The 17,307-nt window shown below is 39.5% G+C and overlaps 1 protein-coding gene across 7 annotated transcripts in view; it reads left to right on the top strand.

Moving 5' to 3' along the window:
- Nucleotides 1-17,307, top strand: part of LOC136858688 (uncharacterized) — a 748,600-nt gene that overhangs the window by 709,628 nt on the left and 21,665 nt on the right. Inside the window, exon 1 of one of the 7 annotated variants that reach the window (XM_067138421.2) lies at nt 13,504-14,119. The exons of the other annotated variants lie outside the window; for them this stretch is intronic. Coding sequence (XP_066994522.2) covers nt 13,854-14,119 — 266 coding nt within the window. The 5' untranslated portion in view covers nt 13,504-13,853. Of the gene's footprint in view, nt 1-13,503; nt 14,120-17,307 lie in introns of those variants that run through there. 7 annotated transcript variants of the gene reach the window in all.

The following is a 17,307-nucleotide window of genomic DNA, read 5'->3' as shown; positions in this document are numbered from 1 at the left end:
TTCTAGCAGGCACATTTTCATTTATGTAGTTATGAAGGAACGAGCAAATTTAGTTCGACCCTTTGTTTGCCTGCTTTTCTGTTTTAAGGTTGTGTATGACAAAGGGGAATACCGATAGCTAGCGATAGTAAAATAGCTCTTGTACTGGAATGCAGGGAAGCATGTAATGCATGTAATCAAATGTTAATCCTAAAACACATGCTTTTGGTGTCTTTCATACTCGTGTAGAACTTCTTACTCCTTTCATGAATGACCAACTCTGCCACAACTACACGCTTAACACAGTCATTGAGGTTTGGATTTTTAAATCTTGACTTTCAGTTGTTCACACTCACCACATATATCAATCTGAGATCCACCAAAGTGAACATTGAAATTTTCTTTGAAATCTTTTAACAAAATCTTGTAATACTATTTTACCTTAGAATCAGGATATTTCTCTTTTAACGTTGTATATATCGTCGTTATATTCAACTGTGCATCAAGATATTCAATTTCCTTCAAGGGGTAGTGGCCTACTGTGGCAGGAAATGGAGATACTGTATGCGGTCCTTGATCTGCGTTGCGATATGAGTGGGAATTGTCTTCCTATTGTTTTGCTGTCCCCGTAAGTCTTTGGGAGATTTTCCAAGTAGTAACAATGTCTGAAGTTGCCTTACCCTCTTTGCAGATGTCTCATATACCGGAAGAAATGAATTATTGCAAACATTTTTTTTTCTATTTTCTTCAGTCGGCACCGGTACATGAAATTCGAAAGTCGAAGGCATTTTACCCGAATCTCCACCCTTCCTCTGCTGACGATGTTTAATTGGCACAAATTCATTCAACCAATAAATCATTCTTGGTTGAAAATATCAATATCAGTCGTGTCATAGCATTTCCTGGCACATCTACTAAAAAAGCGTTTCATTAACACCAGTCCTGTGACAATATTACCCATTAAGGACATTATTAAATAAATTAATTACTTATTAGATTAGGTTGCAATTTTAAATTATTTTAAAAGTTTATATGCTCACCACTTAATATTTAACTTACGCATTTACTGTTCTCATCCCTTCAACGTCCATCATGAAATTGGCGTCGAAGCTGGCAGATTGTCTGGTAGTTTATGTGGCGTCTTTCCTGGTAACTTAGCTGGACGTTATGACATCATTGTACGATACGGACCTTAGTGATTATGACCAGTATTTACGCACATAATCTGTAGAGTCTTTCTTACATCTGGCATGCATATACGTAGCGCTTAAAAGGTTTTGAGCTGAGCCTTAGTTTGCTCCCACTTATGCTTAGTTCCTCCCTTTTACAAGCCATCAACGCTATTATCTTCGGAAGGGGGTGGGTAGCCATGTGTGACCTTGAAGACTTTCCTCTCGTATTGCATAGAAAGTGTTAAGTTTATGTAATGCAGGTGGTTAGATAAACTAGTTCCAGGAAATCATACTTGTACTTCTATCTGTGGGAGTTTTCTTTCTGTCCACTCTTTTATCTGGGAGATAACAGAACAGCCTTTCTTATCGAGATTCCGAAAACTCTGGAGCCTGTCCACTAAACAGAAACATGCGTCCCGTATCGCTGCACACTGGTCATACTTCTCGGTAGTGGGACGCGACGTGAGAGAATGTTCTCAACAGTCTCGACTAGAGATGATGATGATGATGATGATGATGATGATGAACGACAATACTATCATTATGGGACCGCACAGCCAGACATGTTTGGGTAGTTGATTTTGCAGTGACGTGTAATACAAATATTCAGTGAACATCGAAGTAAAAATAAAGAAATAAATATCGAGTGTGTTAAAGATCAATGGCGAGTAGACCAAGCAACCATCCTACAGTTATGGCTGGAGCAGCAGGAGTCCAGTAGCCGTGATTAGGGAGGCGAGGGGCCGGGGAGGGGGCGCCTCCCCCCCATTTTTTGGAGAGGGCCGATGACCTTAGATGTTAGGCCCCTTTAAACAACAAGCATCATCATCAGTTTTTGGAGAAAATATTACATATTTATTCCATTTTAGCCGACTGAAACTAAGGTTTATTAAGAAAAGCCATTTGTACAAGCGCTGTTGTCTCATCAGATAAATTCTTCTCTTTATTTTCTTTAATCATTTCCAAAATTATTAGCGGAAATACGCACACAATGTCCTTCGTCCTGGCTAACAGATTTGTATAGCGTCACAGCAAAAAGTGGAGACTTTGCCTGTGTTGTGAGAAAGGGCACCACGGCTATATTTTTTTGATAAGGATATAGACAATGAGGTATGATTCACCACCTTGTCGCGTGCATTCCTCAGTCTGGCAGTCTCTTTAGTGTATTCGTTTTTACTGTATAGTCAAATAATAAATGGTTTTAATTGTATAATCCGCCGTATTCCTTTTTAATTAATGGCGAAAGTTTTATTGTATAGTATTGAATCAAAATCTCAAAAAAATACTATTACAGCATTCATGTTGGTAAACTGTCAATCTTTACTTCTCTGTCGAAATTCGCTGAGAGAGCAGGAAAAACTTAACATTTTATGTTTTTTTTTTTTTTTTAAATGTTAATGTATATACCCCCTTGCCCCCATCCTTCACTATATCCCACAAACCCGGGTACTGTTTGTTGTCTGTATATTTTTTAGCCCCCACACTTTTCATTCCCAATCGCCGCTACTGAGCAGGACTGATACGTAACAACCTGAAAAAGTCCTTGAAGAAGTTTCCGCTGCCCATCAGTCTGTATGCAGACATCTAGAAATCAGTAATTCTCAGCATCTGTTGAATTATGCGTAAGTTCGTCAATGAAAGTTCAAGAAGAATTTAGAAGATAGTCTGTTGATGTATTTAAGTACGATTGTGTCCGGCTCCTTGACCGAGTGTTCAACGTAACGGCCTCCGGTTAAGACGGCCCCGGGTTCGATTTCCGGCCTGGCCAGGAATTAAAAACTGAAATGGTTAATTCCCGTGGTTCGGAGATTGTGTATTTGTACTCTCCTCAATATTCCTGCAATTCATAAACTACACACAACACAATAACACGTAGTTTCGCCATACATGGCAGATGCTGCTCTCCCTCATTGGATGATCTACCAAGCACCAGGCTAACAGCAGCCACACGAATATAACTTAATAAGTGTGGTTGTGATTGATAATTATTTATCCGTTCATTTATGCTAATGTACCAGATGAGAAGTCGAAGTAAGGAAATGATAATACAGTAATTGTATTGTAATATTTTACGGCCAACATAGGACCGCTCCAGTCAATTATACAAAGGTAATTTAGCTTGTCTATGCTTTCAATATATTTCTTCATCCTCTCAGATGCCGACATCCTTTCTTCTGCTGAGAACACTCCTTGCTTTTTTATTAATTTTGGTTGTAGTCTCACATATGAGTAATTGAGAATCTGAAGTTTTTTCTGTTTTGTTCTTGAGATCATTTATTGTTATTTGTAGTTCATTAATATCATTCTTTATTTCTGTGATCCATTTCATCGTTGTATTGCTATTCCATAATTTTTCTACCAATTGTAGTTTCTGGTGTTCTAATAAGATGTCCAGAAAATGAGATACGCTTCTTTCTAATTGTGCTCAATACTGGTTAGATTTAATAATAATAATAATAATAATAATAATAATAATAATAATAATAATAATAATAATAAATAATTTATTCAGTTAGTTTTCAAGTCCATAGTTCTTTATTTTCTTAGAATTATTCAGCCCATACTTTGTGGTGAACATGAAATGCAAGCATCTGACAACGTCATTGTGGCGTTTCTTGTAGTCCAAATTAAGCATTCGTCCACATTGTGTTGCCAGATGATCTAGTGTCTTATTGCCCTGGTTGCAGTGTGGGCACCTCTGAAATATACTCCCATGACCAAAGAAGATGTTTCTGTCTTGTATCTTACAGAACATTCCTTCTTCCTGGGGATATATATTCCCCCTCATTAGCCATAACGATGACTGTTTTACGTCTACAAATTTCTCCTGTTCACGGAACTATGTGGAATGCACTGACTTAGCCATGATTCGACCCATTCGCATCTCTTTTTGTTTCTGCTTAACTACTTTTACCGTTACATCGTTTCCTTCCTCAGTTAGGTACTTCCGTTTCAGATGTTCTTCAATCAGTCCAAGATGGGTTGCATTTCTTCTTTCACTTTCTGCGATAAACTTCGTTCTTGTGTTTGTTGACAAATATTTACATAGTTTAAGTAAAATCAATTCGGCCTTCTCAGAAACATTTTGTAGTCCTCTTCCTAACTCATGTCTTTTCAGGTACAGTCGTTCCATATTACCTGCTGTTCTGACGATATTATGCTCTCTCAAGATTCCTCCCACCTTCAGATCAATGTTGTTAAATTCTTCGTGCTCGTACGAGATCAGGTCAATATAATAATTAATAGTTGGCAATGCATACTCATTTATTGCTGCAAACAGGTTTCTCGCGTTCAACTTTGTTTGGCATACGTTTGTTACCCGTGATTCGATCTTGTTGGCTATGATAACTTTATTCTCAGGTTTAATTACATTTCTCGAGTCTTCTAATATTCCTAGGCATTTGTATCCTTCCACGTCCTTCTCTCCAAAGATACGGTTCGAATTGATATTGTTCGCTGACTTTTGCTTATTGATTGTAAACTCTCCAAAGATATGGTTCGAATTGATATTGTTCGCTGACTTTTGCTGATTGATTGTAAAACCCATGTTGTTGAGACATTGATTCGTCCACTGGCTCAGCTCGTTCAATGCCTGCACATCTTTGGCGAACAATTTGATGTCATCGATGAAAATGAGGTGGTTGCACTCAATTCTTCCATGTTCATCTGCTTGGATCTTCTCGCAGTTCTTATTTAAGATTCTGTTTAACGATTCCATAGCAATTACGAACAACTTGGGTGATAGAGCATCTCCTTGTAGTATTCCTCTATTTATCTTCACGTCACCGATCACTTTATTTCCACATATTAATGTTGTTCTCTGTTTGTCAAGTGTTCTATTGACAAATTTAATGATGTTTTCTGGCATATGTATTTTCCGTAGGCATTCAATTAGATATTCATGTGACAACGAATCATGTGCGTTTTGAATGTCCACCCAAGCAGTACACAATTTATTATTGTACTTTTCGTTTATGGTTTTGCTTATAAGTGCTTGTTCCTTAGCGCCTTGACATCGGTTGCGTGTTCCCATTTGATTACTTGAGATAATATTGTTCACGTCACAGAAATCATTGACTATTACCGCGAACACTTTGCTGATTAATTTGAATAAATTCGAAAGACGTGTAATTGGCCTCAAGAGCTGTGGTATGTTTGCATTCGGGAATTTTGGAATCAAATGTGTTATCCCAACATAAAGCTCTTCATCGATCAAGTCTGGGTTTTGAATTATTTCGTAGATTAGTTGTTGTAATCTCTCATGTAGTGCATACATCCTCTTAATAAAGTAATTATATACAAAATCAGGTCCTGTTGCTTTCCAGTTCGCTAGGTACTTTATACACCTGGATATGACCTCCTTTATCTTATTTCTATCCATGTCTACCTCCACTTCCGCTGGACTTAGTTCTTGGATCAGTTGTTCATAATCTTGTCTTTCATCATATTTCCAAATTGTAGTCCAAAAGCGTTTAGTTTCTTCAAGATTAATATCTTCACTTACTGTAAATCTATCGCCTTCAAGGTCACGTTAGAAGGTCTTCCTATTAAACTCAAACTTTCGGTTTGTGTTCCTAGATGCTATACGATTTTCAGCTATCACTATCTTCTTCTTGTAAATAGCTATTTTCTCAAGAATCGTATCACGCATCTTCTGAATATCACTACTCTTGTTTGAATGAATTCGATTCTCTCTACACATTCTAATCAACACTTTACTTGCTCTTTCATTTGGGCGGTGGGCATCAATTATTTCCTATTTTCTATTCAATTTGTCGATCTTGGCTTCGATAGAGCTTTTCCAGCCAGATACCTTCTTTTCTTTAGCTGTCACCATCTCATACATCTGTTGGCATGCATACAACACATCATTCATTTCGGCGATCGTGGTTATTTGCTGTTCTACTCGTTCCGATTTTGTGATTACGTTCATCATTTCGAGTATTTCTTGATTTATTTCCTGGCTAAATATTTTCTTAGTTCTTGTTTTTGCCTCTTTCTTCTTACAATATTCATCAATATTTGTCAATAACGTTCGTTTCACTTTGAGAAACAAGCCTGTGTTCTTCACCATAGATGGCATTTGTATTGCATTATTTTCTTTGAGGTTGTCCGTTTCACATGCATTAATATTCTGACTCTTGTGTCTGAATCGATTGTATACATTCCTGACGTCAATTTGACGAGCTCCTTGGTCAAAGCGTTGTTGAAACTCTTTGGTTATTTTCGGCCACCATTCTCGGGGCATCCTGCTAAACCGTGCATCAATCATCTGCTGCGATCTTTCGATCCATTTTACTTTGTCGCATTATTTAATCTCATTGACTAATGTTACAAATACAAGCTCTTTGTTTTGTGTTTCTGCCGCCTCGACCATGTTTGGGTTATCTTCCCCCTCTCTCTCACCTTGTTGTACAGCTGTAGATAGGCTTATTAGGTCGGTATCTCGCGAGACATCGTTTGATGATGATAGTAGTAGTAGTAGTAGTAGTAGTAGTAGTATGGCCTCAGCTTCCGCGTGCAGATATTTTGATTAACACTTTGACACCACTAGGCTGCATGCGCGTCATTTTCGACGTTCTGTTTTACTCTACCGGATATCAGAGAAATCGGAGCAATGTTGGGCGATCTTTGAGTTTTAATCAATTTTGCCGGAAAAATACCAAATGCGTCTCCAGAGATCGTTTACATGCCGGCATCTCACTTGGGAGTGTCGAGAGACTTACCTCCGAACGGAAACAACCCGACTACCTCTGCCGGGTTTGAATCCACGATCTTCGAGTCCGGAGCCCTAGCACTGATCCACAGAGGAAGCTAAAAATAAGCGATTAGACCCGGTGAAGAATGACTGTACGTATTGGTTGGATTGTGAAAGAAGCGGCCATGGTCTGTATGAAACGTAGCATCTCAGCAGTTGCCTGGAGTTGAAAAAAAAAATCACTTAAAACTAGAGGTGTGATATATATCGACAATTCTTCTTCTTTGTCGTTAAGTTCTACTGAGGACCACGGGGTTCGTATCTACTCTTCGGTAAAGTTGTTGCTTTCTTCTTCTTCTTCTTCATTTGCTGATTTTGAGCCAGTTTTCTCTCCTCTGTCCACTTAGTTCCTGTAGTCTTCTTGCTTGTAAGGGACTTTGGGAAAACTCCGTGTCGGATGGCTTGACGGAACAGTAGTCGGTCATGAGTTTGTCCCAGTGGGATATCTAGTTGTTCCATATCCGACTTAACTGACATGATCCGTTTGTTCTTAGAAGCATCTTGGTGAATTAAGGGAATGTGAGTCTAACGGTAGCGAGCTTGTCTCTTACCTGTACGGTTCGATTCCTGGTCAGGTCAGGAATTTTTACCTGGGTCTGAGGGCTATTTCGAGGTCTATTCATCCTATATGAGAACGAGTGAGGAGATATCTGGCGATGAAATAGCGGTCTGGGTTTAGAAATCTAAGAATAACGGCCGATTCTTCACCTTGTAATCTCCAGGCCTTCAGGATTCCCATCAAGGCTGTAGTGCCATTTTTTTGGTGTATAATAACGTATGTAATCCATTTTGCGACTGGAGGACGAAATGTCGCACTTACGTGAAGCTCCAGTCATCCCAATTATATATTTGACCGCCTTTATCCACATTTGTTGCCTTTGTTTATGTTGGCCCGGTATCGTGATTATCATGTTACATTTGACATTGTAAAGGCAACTTCCTTGTTTATGACTTGAAACGTTATCGCAAAATTGTTATTTACTGTATACATAGGCGACTGGCTATTTCATTCAAACACTTGCGGACAACTCATTTTCATGTTCGTTTCAAGTGTAGCACAAAATGACAGCCGAAGTGTCTGGACCGAGTGAATTGGCTACGCGGTGCGTATTGCGTAGCTGTTGGTTTGCATTTGAACCTCCTGGTAGATGGTTTCCCATTTTCATACCAGGCAAATGCTGGGGCTGTTCCTTAATTAAGGCCACGGCCGATTTCTTCTCACTCCTAGGCCTTTCCTATCCGATCGTCGCCATGAGACCTATCTATGTCTGTGCGACGTAAAGCAGGTTGGAAAAAAAAAGACGACGTTTCCCGTCGTTTAGTCTTAATGCAAATAAAGTGTCTGAATGATGATGTTTTAGGGGGAAGATATTTTGAACTACTCTGTGGTGTGATAATTCCCACCGTTGCTGTACAGTAGAATCTTTCCTTTTCATTTTTGAACGTTGCATGGTAAACTCCTCGCTCTGAGAGTTTAGGGCTCCTACGATTCATTCCCTTGATTTCCCGCTAAGCATTATACGTACTCACAGTCGTGGTCTACGTCCCTCCTTGTTTGTTCTCGTATTTTTTCAAAGTTTTGTTCATGGAAGATTGGAATAAGCTACCCCCGGCGCTACTCACCGTGAAAGAAAGAAAGAAAGAAAGAAAGAAAGAAAGAAGATGAAAGGATGTGAATAAACCAGTATGCGGTCTATTTCACGACGTTGAGCGTGAGTTTCTATCAGTTCGTGAGAGAGAACGTGTACAAACGGTGAAGTAAAAAAAAAAAAAAGTTAAATTAATAGTGACCTGGTCGATAGATGGTTCAAAATCTGACTTTTTTTTTTTTTTTTTTTTCTAGAGGTTTAATGTCCCACCAACTCGGACATGTTTTCTTGTGTGTCACAATAGGACATGCCAGAGTTGGGACTGGGAAGGAAGTGGCCGTGGCCTCAATAAAAGACAACACTTGCCTGGTGTGAAAATGGGCTACCACTGAAAATCACCTTCATTGTCGCCCATATGCCGAATGCAAGGTTACAGCTAATTCGCTTGGTCAAACTGCAGTGAGTAGAGGAAATCTCAGACTCAGAAGGGCAAATGTTTCATTACAGCGAGTCTGATCACTCTCTCTTACAACGGAACATAACACAGTCCTTCTGTTCACGAAGTGGTGATATCAGATGAGATCGGTGGCATTTGGCAGTGTATGCATGCAGCAATTCTGTGTTGGCTCCTAGAACTCTTAGGGGACAAAATTTGGCGACGATGAGGACCGTTAGCATTTAAACAGCAACAGCAGTTATTATTATTATTATTATTATTATTATTATTATTATTATTATTATTATTATTATTATTATTATTATTATTATTATTATTAACGAATGATCTCACCGTTGCCACAACAATGGGAACAGCAATCCAATCATACATTTCTGACATCTACTCTGGATTGTAACTTCGCTTACCCCAAGTGATCATGGAGTTTGCAGAACCTCGCCAAAGGATTCCGGTACTAAATTACGTTTGATCTGCCGACCGTATTTGAACTGTACTTTGTCCCATGTTTGAATGCATGTCCCTCGGTTGAAATAATTGCAGTAGTTCCTCGAATGTCTAAATATATACTACTTTATGTTCGTATTCTTGGAAACTTATACCTGCTGCAAGTAATATTGTTTTCTAGGTAGGCTCTGGTGAAAGGATGCAGGAGTGTTGGCAGGAAGCTGGGGGTGAAGTTTCTTGCATGCAGTGACATGGAAACAAGCAGAAAATAATCTCTTCCTCCATCCTTGTGGCATTCCCTGTCTGTCGAAGACTTTCGGGAACTTACACTGCGAAATGTTCTTGTGATTTGCGAAATACTGCTTAGTACACTCATTTTCAGCTGAAGTGACAGAAGAAGCTGTCTCACTACCACTCCTGGTTTCCAGCATTGGTGGCTTCCTTTGTACATGGGTCACTATACCGAGAATTACGGTCTATTTATTGACCACAGATGCTATGAACAGACTACAGGACCCACCTTGGATTTTAGGCGGATGACCTTCCTGAAACCACAATTTTTTAATTTTTTAAGGACAATAGTTCACCTTCGATCCATCGGGATTCGAGCTTTGGGGATCAAGACACCTGTATTTCTGTTGATAGCAAATTGTCTGTCGAACGGAAAAGTCCCTAATCCTTCTAGAAAACAATAAAGTTGGGTTAGAAATAAACTACTGTTGATAAACTTTGAAGCTCGTTTTGGGATGTGATGTGCAAGAATTTTCGGGATGCCCGAAAGTCACACATCTTTTACGTTAACATCATTAAGAGTTTTTCCGCGACGAGACTTTTAAAATGCGACTGCTGTCGATACCCACTATGACGATACTACTCGAACCTGTTTAGTCACGTCGCTGTGAGTTCCTTCTTCTACTTGGTGCTAGTTTGAGGATTTGTCTAACCCTCTCTGACAGCGATTTTGCGCTTCTTCGCGTTTTTGATGTCCTGATTAGGTCAGAGTGGCATTAGCGTTTAACTTTAAACCTGTAGGTTATAATGCGGAGAACAGTGATCAGTAGTGTGCTTGATTATCAGGGACAAGATCGTCAGCATTTCATACACTGTTAACAAAAAAAAAAAAAAAAAAAAAGAATACAAAATGCTTTTGTTCCACCTCACCGGACTGGTTTCAATGTTTGATTTATTATTATTATTATTATTATTATTATTATTATATTTTTTTGCGACCAAAGAGAAGAGGAACAAACCGAAGTCTTTTCGGAGACAGCCAAATATTAGGTTAATTCCTGTTCTTTGTTATCCCATTGTGCTAAATGCGGTTGATCGCATTTCGTACGCCTTCATTCTTCATAGATATTAAGCCTCTTTATCTCACAGGTTGATCTCACTATGCCCGTCGTCTCACATTTCCCGAAACATCAGTTAAAAATTTCGTCATCGTTCTGTTCTAGATTTACATCCTTGTTCATATTCTATTAAGATATCGGTTACCTATTCCTAAACATGGGTATTTTTTCACTGGGTTCGTCAGGAAATTCAGTATGTGACTTTCCTGGTTTCAGGGAAGATCTAGCGGCTAATTTGTACTTGGTGGAACGAAAGAAATCCATGTTTATTTTAGAAAGAAATGTTTCAAGAATGATCCTGGACGCTGTATTTTTTGCTTCAATGCACTTTCTCAAGCTTCGCAAGATGTAAATGTTGAATAACCGTCAGAATATTGTAAAAAATTGCTTATACACGCGAGGCCTTTTAAGGAAGGCGTCGCTTACATAACGCGAATGGGACACAAATTGAAGTTCACGCTATTAATTCATAACGTTGTTAAATTTAGTTGTGAACGTGACGGATTCTTTAAATGTTGCTGAATGGAAAACCTATCCTCTATGTTATAGATTGACTCTCGCAAGTTAGTTTTATTGTCCTGCCACGAGTACCTCATGTAATGTTAATTCTGTACACCGTGAACATCGGCTGATAGTTTAACACCACACTTCATTATTATTATTATTATTATTATTATTATTATGTAAATTTCCCACCTAAATATGTACATTTTCTCTTCTACAGAACGCCACAGTTTTCTCATGTAGAGTCTAGGTTGCTTCTTTATAATAATAATAATAATAATAATAATAATAATAATAATAATGGTTTTATGTTTTTCGGAAACGCTAAGGTGTCAGAATTTTGTCTTACCGGAGTTATTTTACGCGCCAGTAAATTACTGACATGTGGCTGGCAAATATTTGAACACCTTGAAATATCACCGGACTGAGTCAGGTTTGAAGAGAAGCGCGGTTTTCCATTTTCTACTGACTATCTTTACAACAGTGTGATAGTATGTGTATTGGGCTACGTGCTTAAGTGAAGATGTGAAAGGATTCCAATTTCCTTATTTCGAAAGAATGGCTTTCCAGAGGCTATGATGACTTCGCTAGCGGTTTTCTCTTCAGTATTTTGTTCAGAGACTGCATAAGTGGACAGCTTGACGTGCATCTGTTACCGTATATTGTGAGAAGACAACTGTGCCAGTTTAATAATTCGATCCAAGAATGTCGAATACTTCGATTCTGAGTCAGCTTGTAATCTCTTCCTAGGTATCCAGACTCTCGAGACCGAGCGAAATGGCTGCGCGGTTCGGGCCTTGAAGCTGTCTGTTGGCATTCATTCGGGAGGTGATGGGTTCGAATCCCATTGTCAACAGCTTTTAAGATGGTTTTTCCATTTTCACACCAGGCAAATGCTGTGGCTGCACCTTAAGGCCACGGTCGTTTTTTCCCTGTTCTATCCCATCGTCGCTATAACACCTTTCTGAGTCTGTGCGGCGTAAAGCCAATAACAAAGCACGTTGTCTAGTGAGGGTTCAAGTGTCGAGGTGAATTTACTACTCATAGCCTACGATGTTTCGACCCTAAAGTGCGCAGCATTGCATATGCGCAAAGGTGAATTTACTCGAGTGTTATGCATTATCTTAGGGAATTGAGCGTTGCTGCTTATACTTTACAAGTTTGCGAAAGTCTTGCGGATGAACTCGCTAGATGTCACTAGTGTAGCGATAATGAGCAACCTGAACAACGTTTTGGTTGAAGACTTCTCTTGCTAGTAACTTTGAACAATGAAGGTAAATGTTAATTGTATGCTGGGTATTCAGTCCGAAGGCTGTTTTGATCCTCCACAGCTCCATCAACAGCTACCATAGATAGCCTAGGTGCCACGGAAGAGGCATACTAGAGGTAGTTTTCCGTTTCTTTCCTCACCGGGCCAGAAGTTGCTATTGCATATCAGTCTGCTGAGCCCACTAAAATCAATGCACCAGCCGACCCTATGAGCGATATTTTTACACCATTCATAACAGAGACGGGCTGCATAAGGAATGGTATTACTAGCGTCGCTCATACCTCGGTCACTTTCATATCGTCAAAGCCAAGGATAAAACAGAGACAGTACAATTAAAGTAACAAATTTATCCTAGCCCATACAAGAAGACATAGTGCACTGCATCTCGCCAGCAAAGGCATAGATGTTATTTATCGCAGAGCATTCATGAGCATGGGCACTCTCTGAGACAGAAATGTCAGTAGTAAGCCTCTAGATAATAACAAAGGTTTGCATGTGCCAATATGAAAAAAAAAAAAAAACTTATGTTTATGCATGACTTTTGGAATGAGAAAAATTAACATGAACATTAAATAATACTTGATTCAGAACTACCTCGTTAAGTATTTAATCAGTTCGTCTTTTCATCTAGATTACAAATTTTCGTTAGGTGTAGTTGAAGTTCTCTACTTTGCCTTCAAGGGATGAAGAAGGGAGGTTGCCTGATGTGACTTGAGGTATTATCAGAGATGGGTGAGACGGTTAAAATTTCTGTTGAGGGTAATGGTTATGTCTGGAGCCGAGAACAGTCTCGTCTATGTGTCTGCTATATTGACAACTTTTGGTGTTTCTCAATTAGGCCTACCTGTGTACCAGGGTAGTGTCGCGCCAGCTGAGCACTGTGAAGTGGTGTGGTGTGGAGTGGCGTGGGGTGGGGTGGGGTGGGGTGGAGTGGGGTGGGGCGAAGCGAAGCGACGATAGTGTGGCGAGACCCGGCGCTCTTCGCCAGTAGCTCGTGTTCGCTCCGTCTGGAGACAAGTGCGTGCGTGTGACTGCGTCCATTGAGTGATGTTTCTTACGCACGAGAAATGCTTCCAGCGTGAATTGAAGTGAATCTATCTGTACAGACTGTGGGATATTTAGTGTTAATTCTTCTCGTATTTCCAAACCGCTACTTCTCCATTACAAAAGCTGATATGGGGACATGTGATATATATATCTCAATTGTATCATAGCGACAATTAGTGTGTTTTGGATCTAGTTGTTGATATTTTGTGAATATCTGAACTCCAGCAAGATCTTGTACGTAATAAGCGGAAGTCTGTCGACTGTTTCCTCAACATTCCGTTCCAATGACGATCCTACGCTGTCTGCCACAAATAATCTACGACGCCGACTGTGAAGACAACTGCTCCAGTACCGGATGTTGGAGCTTGAAGCGTCCAAAACGTGCGCGAGTTAAATCTGTAAGCCAGCTGGAGGATGGGGAGGTTCTCCTCGAATACTGGAAGCAGTGCCGGTTCGACTCTCGCCCTGTCACTCCTGTCCTGAAACCTGCGAGGCGCACCGTGAAGGAAGACCTTCTGGAGACGAGCAAGCGCATCCTCTTTAACTGCAAGTACGAACCTTTTTTTTTCTTTTATTGAACTTTTTTCCTTGTATCCGTGGTTGACATGTCAACGACCAAAGTACTATTTGCGTACTTTATTGCTCCTCCTACAGCCGTTCTATCGTAGTCGCACCCTGTTGATTATTTAAAAAGTAATACAAAGTAGGGAATGCTGTTTTTTAAATGTAGCTTCGTTTTACTAGTAATTTTCGAAAATTACAAATGAAATGTTTTTTCTCTTCCCGTAGTCTCATTCTCTAAAAGGTCTATGTGAAATAATAAGCATTATAATCACAAATCCGTTTTTATATAAAGATATATTCGATCCTTTTTTTGTAAAAGTCTGTTCAACCATGAATGAGATTAAGGTTAAGTTAGAAATAAACTAGATGGATAAAGATGCGCGTATAAACCGGCTACGGTGTTAGGCTCATGTGAGGCGAGTGGAGGATAATAATGGACTCGACTGTGGAGGGTAAGAAAAGCAGAGGGAGACAAAGGTGACGATAGTTAGACTCAGTTTCTAACGGTTTAAAGATAAAGAGGTTTGGAACTACAGAGCTAATTGCAGATAGAGAAGGTGGACAGTTAATTCACATATTCTTGTAGACTGAACAATGAAAGTCGTAATGGTCATAATGAAGATGTATGTATGTGAACCATTATGCGACAAGAGTCCGGCGCAATGGACCAAATGGTTTGCGTAGTGGCCTTTGGCCACAGGGGTCCCGGGTTCGATTCCCGGCAGGGTCGGGAATTTTAACCATAATAGGTTATTTCCACTGGCACTGGGTGTATGTGTCGTCTTCATCGTCATTTCATCCTCATCACGACGCGCGGGTCGCCTACGGGCGTCAAATCAAAAGACCTGCATCTGGCGAGCCGAACTTGGCCTTGGGCACTCCCGGTACTAAAAGCCATACGCCATTTCAGTTCATTGCGATGGGAACTGAAATATGGAAACTAAATAATGGTATGATTTAGGTATTATTTATTATTTTTATATTGCCTATTGTTGTCGCAATATTTATCACAATTATTTTAAAGGGTGTGCGGTGATCGCTATTGAGCACGGCCCGTTGACTGTCTCAGTACTGACTTGCCGAGTGGAGTGGGCAAGAGCACTTTTTCCTTTGGCTCTACGAAGAAACCAATTATAAACCACCTTACCCTGACTTTTGTTTTTGTTGACGTTGGTGCTCTCTGCAGATGGCCCGGCAAGAATATTTCTCTTGAACAGGCTACATGGAAATGACGACTTCTTAAAAGACAGATTTTGCAGTTCATGTTTCTGTGAGCCTATTCTTTTACGATGAATAGGAGGAGAAGTTGAATTCATAAGTATTTTAGTCGTATGGATTTCGGTTTGAGTACAAAACATTCATAGTATACACCAGTTTCGTAAGTATTGAGTAAAACTTACTGTTAATACAATAGATGTGACTTGTGATTCCTTCCTTCTTAAGATCTTTCCATCTATTTGCTATTTTGTACAGCCTTCTCAGAATATGCTCGTCGTGTACGTATTAGTCTGTTTTCTCTTCTCGAGTTGATCTGTGTCTTACTAATGACGTCAGTATACCTTATTGTATTTAAGGAATAATCTGCAATGTTTTGTTTTAGTTCCTCCTTGTTACGGACTAGCCACATTAAGTATGCCGTGTTGTGTTACTTTACATGTGTGATAATGGTGTTTACTCCCTCAAGATGGGATTCGGGAGGTGGGGGGGGGGGGGCATGACAGCCAAGTACTATTGTCACTTACTGGCTTCTCACCCAGGCAGCAGCGGTTTGAATCCTTATCAATGCACCTGAGATTTTTAAATTGTAAACTCAAAAAAAAAAAACACGTTACGTCCTCGTGGCTACAAACACGATATCAACAGGCACGTAAAACTACTTGCTTGCATTGAACCCTTATGTGCCCAAGATATTTCTTGCTTGAAATGTTGATCTAGTTTTAAAACTCCGCTTTCTTTATTAGGAAACATTCTAATATTTTGTATTGCTTTTCTTTCAGTATGCTTTGGCTGTTGACGGTAGTTAATGGTGTTTATTTATCTTAAAGAATTTGTTTTGAAAATTGAAGTATTCATTTTAACAATACTATGCTAGTAAATACGAGAATATTTCAGAACAGTGAACTGAAACGTCTCCTTGTTAACGTTGCACTCTGTACGTTGACAATATTGTCACTCAAGTCGAAAACTGATTCTTTTTTGATCGGGGAAGCTAGATTTGATATTTTTTTTTTTTTACACTTTCGTATCTTTGAAAGTGATGTCTTAAAATAATTCAGTCAGAGAGGATTATGTGGAGTATGAATGAATGTTGAATGTAATTTCGTACTTTGTTGTCTTATCAGGCAACTTAAATACGCTATTAATGAAACTGTCCACGGAGAGAGAATTTAGTAATATTAAAGAAAGTAACATGAATGTTCCAAAATTGGAACAGTGTAGAGATATTGGTTTTGAAGAACTGACCCACTGGTGTCGTGGACCTGTACAACACGAGTGACTCCTTCCACTATGCTATTTTTGAATTACGGGACGTATTACTGCGATGAGGAAATGATGTCGTTATCAACCATATTGACGTCTATCGTTCTGTAAATATTTTTTGATTTTTCGTTTGACTCACCTTTGACTCCGGTCCGTTCTATATTGGGATCTTTCCTGTGTTTTCTCGCTGCTTAGATAAATAAACGCCTTGACCAGTCGAAATCACGCTTTTACGTAGATGTGTGCATTGCGGAATAGTCGAGGTTACAGAATGGAATGTGTTCAGTCATCAGCCAGTATCATTTTACTAAGCTTGTAGACACAGCTTTTCCATTTCCTGTCGGTGCACAGATACTCTTGAGATATCTCTTGGACATTACCAGGATGGCATCGGTTTATTCCTTGTATTAAGCAATGCGATATATTCGCTTTCTGATTGCTGTTACGTATAGAGTAGGCAATTTAGTTGGCGTGTGCCATTTAAATGACGCAAGTTATTATTTTCACGTGGTGTTAACCTGAAATGAAATGTTGTCAAGGAATGAGGTATTAAATAATACATCCATAGTATCCCGTGCACGACGTAAGAGACGCCTAACCTCGGTTGCCTGGATTGGTGACCATAGGGCCCTTAGCTTGAGTTCGGCATTGTTTCCACGTACTTGTATAGGCTCCGACCTTTGTCAGTTCATG

Source organism: Anabrus simplex, chromosome 1 (assembly GCF_040414725.1).
Source record: "Anabrus simplex isolate iqAnaSimp1 chromosome 1, ASM4041472v1, whole genome shotgun sequence".
Lineage (NCBI taxonomy): Eukaryota > Metazoa > Arthropoda > Insecta > Orthoptera > Tettigoniidae > Anabrus > Anabrus simplex.
The sequence above is the reverse complement of the archived record's forward strand: the minus strand, read 5'-3'. Positions and strand labels throughout refer to the sequence as shown.